General features: G+C 40.7%; 1 protein-coding gene across 1 annotated transcript in view; it reads left to right on the top strand.

The window, feature by feature from the left end:
• Positions 1 to 12,558, top strand: part of DOCK2 (dedicator of cytokinesis 2) — a 397,956-nt gene that overhangs the window by 65,462 nt on the left and 319,936 nt on the right. The window contains exons 16-22 of the mRNA XM_077895573.1: positions 866 to 938; positions 1,050 to 1,153; positions 3,299 to 3,482; positions 3,613 to 3,710; positions 5,336 to 5,425; positions 6,177 to 6,277; positions 7,103 to 7,237. Of these exons, the coding sequence (XP_077751699.1) occupies positions 866 to 938; positions 1,050 to 1,153; positions 3,299 to 3,482; positions 3,613 to 3,710; positions 5,336 to 5,425; positions 6,177 to 6,277; positions 7,103 to 7,237 (785 nt within the window). The remainder of the gene's footprint in view (positions 1 to 865; positions 939 to 1,049; positions 1,154 to 3,298; positions 3,483 to 3,612; positions 3,711 to 5,335; positions 5,426 to 6,176; positions 6,278 to 7,102; positions 7,238 to 12,558) is intronic.

The raw sequence follows: 12,558 nt of genomic DNA, 5'->3' as shown, positions 1-12,558 counted from the left end.
CCTTTGTTCTGTCTGAAATCACAAATGGTGGAACTCTTCAGGCTCAAATTTCATTCTCTGGAGCAGAAAGTGCCCCAAGAATACATCTGTTTGGCTTTTAAGAGTCATCTATAAGTGTAAACTTGTCCCTTTTAAAAATCAAAGTGGTTTCCTCACAGGTCGCTAAGCTTCTCTGCTTTGGCTTGAATTGCACATTACAGAGAGAGCTGTGAGGTGTTGGGAGGTGGGCAGTCCAGAGCCAGACCTGATGCATCTCAGTCAAGGGTGCAACAGACCACCACTGGACAGTGAAACTGGGGTGACCAAGGACTGAGGGATTTGGCTCTGTGTTTTCAGAGGTAAAAGCATCTCAGTATCTGTCCAGCCAAGGATGGGAATGAGCCCCAGGATTTTCCCAAATATTATTGGATTCAAGCATTTTTATGAATTTGCATAAACAAGGGTCCTCAAGCATACCCCCTAATGACCATTGCTAATTTTCTAAGCCCTGCTGCAATTGCCAGAACTCCTGGAGTGTGTAAGGAAAATGTGCATTGTGCAGTTTGCATTGCATCAAATCCTGTGCTAAAGTTATGTGACTTTTATATCAATTTGGGGAGATTCATTTTAACCCACTATAATTTACGGACCTCTTTTCATTGGGTAGGAATGCAATTTGCTAAATGGATTACATTTGGTACTTTATTTTCTCTTCATAGCTAGTTCTTATGTAATTTATTTACAGTTCATCAGGCTTGATGGATGGGTAATGAATCAGCATGCAGCTCTCTTAGTTAAATGGTCAGACTGCCTTTTGGGGGGTGGGCTGGAGTAGGGAAGGCTGATTAACTCATTGTCTCCTGAGCTTTGGTTTCTGCTTACCAAGGTGGCTGTCCCTATTGAAGACATGCAGAGGATCCATCTGAGATTCATGTTCCGACATCGGTCATCCCTGGAATGTAAGTACCTGACCAAATGGCATCTCTGAAGCTCCCCTGAGGGGAGAGGAGTGGGACAACTGGGTGGCACATGTGTCATTTTCTTTCCTGACCTCACAATGCTATTTCCAGCTAAAGATAAAGGAGAAAAGAACTTTGCCATGTCCTATGTGAAGTTAATGAAGGAAGATGGGACCACTCTGCAAGATGGATGCCACGACTTGGTTGTCCTAAAGGTACCATGAGTTTGAATTAACTCTGCAATGAGTGGGATACAGGAAGCCAAGGGAAGATGACAGGATTGCTTAGTGGTTAACAGCAAGGGCCACAGAATCACACACAACATCGTTCACCAGCTGTGTGCCCTTGCACAAAATCTTAACTTTTCTGCCTCTGCTTCTCTCTCTATGAGCCTTCAGTGAATAATTGTTGAGTGAGTATCACATAAGACCACTCATGTAAACACAATCATGATGGCACATAGCACATTGAATAAGTGGAAAAGGTTATTGTTACAAACAGAATGGGCTATTGACTCTGTAAAGACCTCCGTGGGATGTGTAGAAGACCAGCAGGAAACATTTGAGAGTTGCCTCACTGCCACTAATGGAAACATATCAGAATCTGGGGTCCCAATCCTGCTACTAACTAAATCTGGAATCATCTCACACAATTTCCTGAGTGTCAGTTTCTTTTTTCTTAAGTGCAATGGTAATATTTATGACAAACCAGTGAAATTACCCATGTGGAAGGGCTGTGTATAAAAAGGTGTACAGATAGTAGCCATTGTTATTTTACATCAGGAGACTGGTACTGTTTTCCTGAAGTGGAAAGTGTTTGCCTTGATCTCACCTGCACGCTTTCCCACAACCTCTCTTGTGGCAGCAGGATGTCTGTGCTGGAGACAAAGCCTGTGTTTGTGAAGGAAGACAAGACTAAGCCACCTGCATAAGGATCAACACTTGTCCTTGGCATTCTCAGCCCCAGGGGCTGAAAACACTCTTTTGCCTGTGGTCTCCATGGCAAACAGAGCCTCATCAAGGCTTCATCACCAGGCACTCTGAGTTTCTCTGGCTTTTCTGAAAACCTCCACCCCCTTCTTCTGCACAATTGCTATCTTCTCATTTAGGACACATCAAGGTAGTTCTTGCCTTGAAAGCCATTCTTCCTCAATGGACTCTGAATTCATGGGGGGCGGGAGGGAGGCCTAGTCAGAGTCAGTTTGCAAGGTATTCATCTTCCTTAAGTTTCAGTTTCCTCATCTGTAAACTGAGGATGACAGCAGTGTCTGCAACAGTGATAGTAGCCATTGTGAGGTTTAAATGAAATGAACCAAGGCATATGAAGCACTTAGAGCAGCATCCAGTAAGAGTAAGGGCTCAATAAACATTAACTCCTGTAATGCCTACCTCTAACCATTCATTTCCATATGCCATGGGACTTAGATGTCTATCAACTCTGCTAAAAGCTCTATATGCATTATGTTCAATTAGTCTGCCCCAAATTTCTAGGAAGTAGGTAATATGGTTAGTCTTCAGTTTAATCATGAGAAAAATAATACACAGACAGACCAAGCAATGCATCCAAGATATCACAGACTTTGAATGGTAGAACAGGGTCTAGATCCCAGGACTTTCAGACTCTAGTGCTTTTGCCATTAACTTTTCCTTTAAGCCAATTCTTTACCTTGCTGGTGGGCATGTGTTAACATCTCAAGAAATTTAGGAGTGCCTTGGTGGCTCAGTCAATTAAGTGTTCAGCTCTTGATCTTTGCTCAGGTTTTACATCAGGGTTGTGAATTAAAGTCCTGCATTGGGCTCCATGCTGGCTGTGGAGCCTACTTTAAAAAAAAAAAAAAAAAACAACTCAATAAATTTAGGAGGATTCAAAATAGCCTGTCAGGGGAATCTTTAATTCCTTTCATGTTGATAATGAAGTCCACAGAGCCTTCAACTTGTTGGTCAATCCCTTTTCCATTAATGTAACTTCGGGTTCTTGTCTGGTTTTTATTATTATTATTATTTTAAGATTTTATTTATTTATTCACGATAGACATAGAGAGAGAGAGGCAGAGACATGGGCAGAAGGAGAAGCAGGCTCCATGTATGAAGCCCGATGCGGGACTCGATCCCTGGTCTCCAGGATCGTGCCCTGGGCCAAAGGCAGGCGCCAAACTGCTGCACTACCCAGGGATCCCCGGGTTCTTGTCTGTTTTATGGAAAAATAGCCCTGCCATACCAGCTGCTGTTTGTTGCTTCTCTGATGATTTTTCTAATTTTGACTATCTGGACCTTACAATGTGTGAGCTGGCTACTGCAAGCTCTATGTGGCATTGGGCAGGTACCCATGGCTTGGAGAAGTAACCAAGGTGTTGTTTCCAGGGGGAGAGTAAGAAGATGGAGGATGCCAGTGCTTACCTGACACTTCCTTCTTACCGACACCATGTGGAAAACAAGGGGGCCACCCTAAGTCGAAGCTCCAGCAGTGTTGGGGGGCTCTCTGTCAGCTCCCGAGATGTGTTCTCCATTTCCACCCTGGTGTGTTCCACAAAGCTCACCCAGAACGGTAATGAAACCATGAAGAGTTGAATAAATGTAGTACACATGTGCATGTGTGCATGGGTAAGCCCAAGGAAGTCCTGAATGGACACTTTACCCCAATAATAGTAACTCTGCTTGTCTGGACTCTATTTCAGTGGGCTTGCTGGGTTTGCTGAAGTGGCGCATGAAGCCTCAGCTGTTACAGGAGAACTTAGAGAAATTGAAGATTGTCGATGGAGAGGAAGTGGTGAAGGTCAGTGGGGCTTCATTTTGTTTGTATTCATCCAGCAGTGACAGAGCTTTAAATTATGGGTGGCTTTGGGGAGCAAATGAAGTGTGGAGGGAGATTGGACTTTGTCTCTAACAATGGGACACAGTGTCCCAAATTACCACGAGAAAACTTTACTTGGAAATTCAGAGGCTGATTTGGTTCAATGATGCTGAATGTTGAGTTGTAGAAAACGGGTTGTGTTCAGTTTCTGGAAGGAGATCAGCCTGGATGTAGATCTCAGCTCAACCACTTGCCAACTTTATGTGATAATATTATGAATATGACATATTTGATAGAGTGGTTGTGAGCATTCAAGGCAATAATATTTAAAAATTACTTAGCACAGAGTACACAATATTGAACTAAACATGTAAATCATACCAGAGTTCAATAAATAGTAACTATTAATTATTTTTGTTGGTATAAGTTGCTATAATAGTGTGATCTCTTAGTACTACTCACATGTTACTGTTAGAAATAAAAAATATACTTAGTTCCTGCTGCTTACAGAGTATTATGCCATTATACATGAAAAAGGAAAAGACATCAGGGCTCACATTTTAAGCAAAACAAGCAGAAAATAATACAAATGTCATATGTATTGTTGTGTCCACATGGTGTTGAAAAATATAGTGTCTGAGAAGTAGGTCCATTTATTCAATTCTTCTCTCCAGTTCTATGGGACAAGTGTTTCCCATAGGTTTTGGTGATCTTGTTTCCATCAGGAACTTGGTCAAGCTAGAAACTCTGAGATTAAACATCTTTATTTGGTAGTGTTTTCAGGGACTATAGGAAATATTGACACATCCCTTAGGAAGGAAGAGCATCAGATTTTATTTAGTTTTCCATACATGGAGAAGCAATGGTAGAATTTTCAGGTCAGTGTTTTAAATGTGCACTAATGACCCATCTACCTGGTTCGGCAGTAGCAGGAAAATTCCCCAGACATCCTTTCATAAAGTCTATCATCTTTGGGCAGTTTGGTGAAGCATCTGGGGGGGAATTACGTTGTCTCCACCTCTGCTTCCTTTTTTCTTTTTCTAAAAAAGTTTGTTATTGAACTATATAAAATGGTAAAATATGTACAGAGCACTTACCCTAAGAATATAGTTCCTTGTATTTTTACACAAGTATACACCCATAATCCCACCCTCCAGATCAAGATAGAGAACATTTTTGGCATCACCGTAGGTTCCCTCATATCCCTTCTCAACCTCCCCTATGCTAACTGCCATTATGAATTTTTTTTGCCTGTTCTTGAATTTCATAAAAATAGAGTAATAAGTAATGTGCATTGTTGTGTCTGACTTATCTTACTCTACACAGTTCTCATGAGGGTTATCCTCATTGTTGCATGTAGAAGTAGTTTGCTCTTTTATATTACTGTGGAGTATTCTGTAGTATTAAAATGCTGCCATATGTTCATTCATGCTGTTGGTTGACAGTTGGGTTGCTCCAAGTTCTGGCTCTTGAGAAGAAAGCTCCCTGGACCTTTAAATGCAGCCTGTGGTAGATGTGTGCTCTCATTCTCTTGGGGATACACCGAGGAGTGGGATATCTGGGTCACCTGCACTGTTTTTTAACATGACCTTCATTATTTTGTTCAGTTTCTCCAGGATACTCTAGATGCCCTCTTCAATATCATGATGGAGCATTCTCAAAGTAATGAGTATGACATCCTCGTCTTTGATGCTTTGGTAAGAAAGAGGGGACAGGTATTTAGTGACATTAGACATTAATGTGTATCTCACTGTGAGAACACTGAGAACTTGTGGCCCTTGTGGCCCTTTTCATGAACTCTTTTGGAGGCATTGTAACTTCTAGCAACCAGAGCAATAAATGAATGAAGGGCTGGGTTGGTTGTTTGTTTCTAGTTCATTTGAAAGCATGGCAGGGTGAGTAAAAGGGAAATTTAAGTGTTGATGTCTATCAGTGACCAATAAAGTTTTAATGTTAACTACTTATGTCAATGACATTACATTTTAAAGAAATTACTTGGAGACAACTGTGACTTGATCCAGTGCTTCCCAGAAGGTGTCCTGGGAAGCTAGCCCTCAAAGAAGATGCTTTGTGACAAAAAGATCCTTTGATTAGATAGCTCTTAGGGAAGTTCTGGACATTGTGTGACCTCTCAGAGATTCATCATGCATGTGAATATATTAAAGACTCTAAAAACCCTGCCATAAAGAAAGCAGCCTAACAATGGTATCCTGAGATTTGTCCAACTTATTTGACCACAAAATCCTTTCATCCTTTGACACCCTGTAGCATTCTTCATGAAATACTTTTTAGAAGAGACATTACCTTAATGGAAAAGGCTAGCAATATACCTGTGAGCTAATTCCTGAGCAACATCATTTTGCAGGAGATTCAGTGATGCCATATGAGTGTGGCTTCCCACCTTACTTGATTTGACCCCCAAACGCTGATCCCTTGAATCTTCCTCAGATCTACATAATAGGACTCATTGCTGACCGGAAATTCCAGCATTTCAACACCGTTCTGGAGGCTTATATTCAACAGCATTTCAGTGCTACACTGGCTTACAAGTAAGTTCCTGTGAAAGTGGGGGTTTCTTGCGTACCTGCCAGGATACCCAGGGCATGAGGACCTTGAGCATTTGCCTTTTGCACTGGGCTGTGTGAGTTCTCCCTTTATTGATAACCCGATCCATGCTGGGTTATCTGGGTTAAATACACATATGCAAACCCATAGGTTAGAATGAGTATTTTATTGTGGTAGAAGTCCATGAAAGCATTCATTCATTCAGGAAGTCAGCTATCATTTACTGAGCAGCCACTTGTGATAGACACTGGGATTCAGAGGCTAGAGAGGAGAAGCGCACAGGGCTAGGAGGCCACTATAGCATGGGCACAGGGAACTAATAGTTACAAACAGGAAGTGATGCTGCAGAAGTTGGGAGAGGCCAGTTTGCCAAGGGGCCTTGAAAGCTAGGCCAAATAGTTTGAAGTCTGCCTTGCTGATAATGAAGAAATGTGGGGAGTTTCTCAGTACAGGAGTTCCACAATACTATTAGAACATTTTCTGTAGGAAGCAAATGCTGAAAAGAGCATTCTCACCACCATTATTCCCACTCATGTCCTGATTATGACTGGTTTTCCCAGTCAAAATATTTTTTTTCCTCACTAGTTTTTTTCTTTGCTAGCTCTCTATGGACTGGAAAGAAATACTTATTCGCTCCCTGTATTAAAAATATATATTTTAAGCAGAGTTATTTTTAGGGCTGTAAACAAGTAGCTTAGCTATACCACCAACTTTAACCTTTGATTGAATGCTTTATAATTTATGGCGCAAACTAATGACCATGCTGTGGGCTGGAAAGATGTGTTTTGAAAATATAATCCCTTATTCAGGAAATTGATGACGGTGCTGAAGACTTACTTGGATACCTCCAGCAGAGGGGAGCAATGTGAGCCGATCCTAAGAACCCTGAAAGCTTTGGAATATGTGTTCAAGTTCATTGTGCGGTCGAGGACATTATTTTCACAGTGAGTGCTTGTTATGTAAGGGTGATTGATTAGTTCTGCAGTTCCTCCGGGATACAACAGTATTTGTGTCATTGGAGAGATTCTTTTATAAAATTACAACCAGGCATTGATCAAAAACAACTTAAAAATCCAACACAGAGAGTTATGAATAGGTTATAATTGTTCCCTCTAAGCTCATCCAGGGAAAAATATGAATCTTAACATGTTATAGAGTTATGTTTCATCCAGTGAACTTGATTTGTGATTTGAGGCTCTTCTGTGTTTCATCTATCATTCTTCATTTGATTTGAGATAGAAAACTTTCCAGGAATCTTCAATGATAGAGGTGTTGGGAGTTGAGAGAGCAGAACTCTGGGAGTTGACAGTTATTTGGCTCTGGGAGGTTGTGCATGACAGATGAGCTGGTATTTGCAGTTGATCTGTCTGTCCTTGAGATCCTAGTAGCCAACAATTGAGCTGATATGTTAGAATACCTAAGAGATTTGATGTTTTATGAGTAGTATTACGAGGTTAACTGTTCTTTTGAAGGACTTCAGAGATAGACGCATTCAAATGCAACCTGCAAAAGGATAATTTATGTTCATCTTGGCTATAAGGAAAAGTTAGAAAAGCAATTTGGTTGTGATTGTAGGTATGATCAGATTGGTTGTGTGTGATGGAAAATAAGAAAAAACATCTAGGGAATGTATTATCTGGATTCTTATTAGTGCAGATGAAGAACATTCAACTCAAACTGATTTAGGAAGAGTAGGACTTTATTTTATTTCACATCTTTTTAAAAATCCAGAGGATAGTTGGTCTCAGGCATGACTGGATGCAGACATTACCATCAGGATAGTCTCTGTCTCTCTAGATCTTGCCTCTACTTTCCTTTTGTTGGTTGCCTTCTGAGACAGGTTTTCCAAAGTGGAAACCACTGGAAACCTCAGATTCATATTCTAACTTAAACAATTCTAAGTTATTTGTTATTCCGGCAAAATCCTATGCCAAAAACTGTTTGGGGTCATGTGCTAAGGTTTTAAACATTATGACCAAGGAAATGAGTATGCAGATTATGCGCTTATAGTTTCATGTGCACCTCTGGAGCCAAGGGCCGGGTCAGCCACTTAAGGTATAGATGTCTTCAGTTTGAAAGATGGTTTCCCAAGAGAAAATAGAAGTCTGTAGTCATTATTTTGAACGTGACAGTGTTTCATACTCGACAAGGCATCTAAAATATGAATCATTTTGGATTCTCCTAAAACGTTCCTTGAGATTTCAGATGAGAATAGAAGGAGATGAATGTCTTGAACCATGTCATGTGCATTATTCATTTTTTAAATGTTAATTTTTAATTTTTTAAAACTTAATCTTACTAAAAATTTAATTTTATTATTTATTTATTTATTTATTTATTTATTTATTTATTTATTTATTTATTATTTAAGTTTCAGGCAGTTAAGATACAGTACAATATTGGTTTCTGGAGTAGAATTCAGCAATTCATCACTTACATACAACACCTTGTGCTCTTCATAGCAAGTGCCAGCCTTAATATCCATCATCCATCTAGCCCATCTTCCACCCTCCTCCTTCCATCAACCCTCTTATTCTTAAAGTGAAGCATCTGTTTCTTCTGGTTTGCCAGTTAGTCAAAATAGAGACTGTATTAAAGTCTTAGGGGTATTCTTATATATTTGAGAGGTATTTATCAATTATTTGAAAACCAGTGTGTCTTTCTAAGGGTTGAGTTTCTTGGAGGAGTTCAAGGATTCAAACACTATAATTCCAGATTAATAGGCAAGGATATCTTATCTCATCTTGCAAGTGAGAACTTTAGATTTACAAGAAGAACATATATTCTTCATTTATCATATCTTCTGCCCAATTTTTTCTTTTGGCTTATTTATTTTACTGTTTCTTCTTTCCTTCCTTCCTTTTGGCTTATTTATCTTTTCCTTCCTTCCTTCCTTCCTTCCTTCCTTCCTTCCTTCCTTCCTTCCTTCCTTCCTTCCTATTTTCTTCCTGTCTTATCTCTCTTAGTCTTTGTTCCTTCCCTCCACTGGAGCAAAGAGCGTTTGTATATTTGTTTTCTTCTCTGCCTCAAGACATGTCATCCTGCAGAACTCTAGCTCTTCATTCAGTGTAAATTCAGTGCTGCTGTAACTCTAAGTGACTTTTGGCTTCTTGAGTACTGAGGTGCTCTGTTATTTGTTGCTGTATCCCCAGCATCACATATAGAACATCATTGATACTTATAAAATACCTATTGGACAAGGTGCCTTTTGAGGCTAAGAGAGGCATTTGGTCAGAAGAGATGCCTTTAAGATAGTCTTCAATACTTTCTCATGAACAAAGTGTAGGCTGACCTTCAAGAAAGATCTAAGACCTCATGCTGAGGGAAGGTAGTTTTCCTGTGTCCTGTTCATTTTAGAATCTTTATCAATGGTTTGCACTCTTAGAGCGGCATCAAGGACATTGGGAAGTGTTGGAGGTATTTCCCCATACTGGGAAGGCATTTTACTTGGGAAACTAGAAAATAGAAGGTTTGAAATTTCTAAGCCAGCTGGTGGGAAATCATAATATAATTATTGCTTTTGGGACTTATTGTGTCTGGTATTGTGTTGCTGTTTCCTGTTATTTCTTTGTCTTCTTTCCTCATGTGCATAATTTCAGCTGATCTAGCTCCCATTAGCTGTTCCCTTGCCATTTTTCTTTGCACATTCTGCACAGGAACATTTTCAAGGGCTAGGGATTATCCTGTATCAATATGCAGGATGCAGTTGAGAAAGAGAGGAAGAGAAGTTGTTGAGAAAGATTGGATTTCTTAAGGATTATTTATTTCTATCACATAGTCAAATAATGTGATTTTCTTGTCCCTTCTCTATGTCACTGGCTCCTGAGTCAAAGTCTGGGGCAGGATACCTGCCTGTGCCATAGTTGCAATGGAAGCTGGCAGAGCAGGTTCAAGCTTTTGCCATAGGGAGACAGGCTTAAAAACATGGGAAATTCCTAAATTTTAGGAAGTGTGTCCAGAAGATGCTCAGTAGTCATCAATATGACCAGTATCCATTAGGCTTCCCTAGAATGACTGAGCCTCTGGGAGATATAGAGCATACTGAGAAACGGCTGGAAAGAGCTGAAGTGATAATCTTTTAGGCATTGAACTTCTTTATAAAATTCCTTGCAGTTTCTTTTATCCTGAAGCTCAGACAACCAGCTGAGCTGATCCCCAAGATTTCTGAGCTGTGGAATTACTCAGAGTTCAGAGCAGCCTGCACTTTCCTGAGTCACCATGCTGAAAAGCTTCCCTTCCTGCTGGCCAGGCACATAGAAACAAGGCTGTAGCCCTTCTGTAAGGATGGCTCTCTAAAAGAGAGAAAGTCTAGAGCATGGCACTCTAGTGGGATTTGCTCTCCCTTGTCTATGTTCCTTAAAAAATACTAATGCTGCCATAGCCTCAAGTACAGGGGGGAAATGTGGAATAATGATTATGTTCATGTTGGGCTGGTCAGTGTTGGCTCATTGTTTATCAGTGTTCACACTAGACAGACCTGGGAGGGAGTTGTATGTTTGTCCCTGTGCTCAGCTGAGTGAGTGACCTGGCCTATCTGAGCCTCAGTTTCCTTATCCATAAATGGGGATAAACCAGATCTTAGTGTTTTGATGATGAAATGAGATTACATGTACAAAGTTATCCATGTAGTACCTGGTACTTAACTTCATAAACATAATAAATGTTACCTGGTACCATGTTTTTACGTCGGCAAGAAAGCAAAAGTACTTGTTTCAAAAACTCAGATATCAATTAATAGATGGTATCTTGGTCCATGATTAAAATTTGACTTACTGTTCATGCTATCCTAAACCTTTCTTGTTGTTTTTGTTTGCTCACTTGTTTGTTTGTTTTTAAGGAGGAAGGGATATGTTTACCAGGTGTCTGCTTTTTGAGGATCACAATGTAGGGACTTTTACAGCTCCATGAATTCCCCTTGGTCTGTTGCTGGCCCATTGACTGGCCCCTGCTTGTGTCTGCTGTGTGTGTAATCAGGCCCCTTGGGCCCAAATAGCCATGTACCCAGCTCTCTGCAACCTGATCGTACTGCCTGTGTTTCCTTTTGTATCATGCTTCCTGCTCTTGTTAAGGATCTGCTTATTCAGTTCTTGTTTCCTCCTCCTCTGTGTCCTTCCAGTCTCTTGGGGCTGCTCTTCCATCCACATATTTCTACTTTACCTCCCTCATCCTCACTCCCTTTGCTTATGAGAGGCAGTCAGTCAGTGGTTAAAGACACTGTCTTTGGAGCTAGCTACTTGGGCTTGAGTTCTGCACTGGAATCCTACCACTACCACTTACCAATGTCTATGACCTTAGGCAGATTATTTTGCCTGCCTAAAGCTCAGTTTACTTATATGTAAAATAAGCATGTAGGTAAAAATAAAAGCCTTTCAGGTTGTGATGCAGACTGAATGAGCTAATGGATGTCAGACACTTAGCATAGTGCCTGTCACAGAGCAAGTAGCCACGGCCTTGGTGATTATTTCCTGCTAAGTGCATTTCACTTATTATCTCCATTAGTCATCAGAAGAATCCTATGGAGAGCCTCATCTTCCCACTTCATCTCATCTGAGTCTTCATTTACTCTGTGCCAGCCACACAGACCTCCTTGCAGTGGCTCAAGCTCCTGACATAGGGGCTGGGCACCTTTCCCTCCATATCTGCTTGCTCAGTCCCTCTCCTCTACATCCTCACTCAAATGTTTCCTTCACTACCCTATGGAAAATTGCAACTTCTGATTCCCCTCCCTTTCACTCTGTTTTTGGTCTTTTTTCCCTCCTCATAGAAATAGTCACATGTTAACATACTAGACAATAATTAATTATACTTTTGTTTACTGCCATCTCCCTGCTAGAATGTCAGCTTCAAAGCTCCTATCTTTGTTTTGTACTGAGAACAGCACATGGCAGGTATTGATACTTATTCAGTGTGAAGTGGGACACTATTTCTATCCCCTTTTCTTTTTTTTTAAGATTTTTAATTTATTTATTCATGAGAGACACGAGAGACAGAGAGAGAGGCAGAGACACAGGCAGAGGGAGAAGCAGGCTCCATGCAGGGAGCCCAATGCGGGACTCGATCCTGGGTCTCCAGGATCACATCCCAGGCTGAAGGCGGCACTAAACCACTGAGCTACCAGGGCTGCCCTCTATCCCCCTTTCTTAGATAAGGAAGCTGAGGTTTTGATTCAAACTTAAAGGTCACAAAGCTAAGAATTAGCAGAGTGAGGCTTCACATTCTACTTCATCTGATTAAGCAAATTTAAGAACCAGAACTTTTCATCTTC

This window comes from Canis aureus, chromosome 4, assembly GCF_053574225.1.
Source record: "Canis aureus isolate CA01 chromosome 4, VMU_Caureus_v.1.0, whole genome shotgun sequence".
Lineage (NCBI taxonomy): Eukaryota > Metazoa > Chordata > Mammalia > Carnivora > Canidae > Canis > Canis aureus.
The sequence above is the reverse complement of the archived record's forward strand: the minus strand, read 5'-3'. Positions and strand labels throughout refer to the sequence as shown.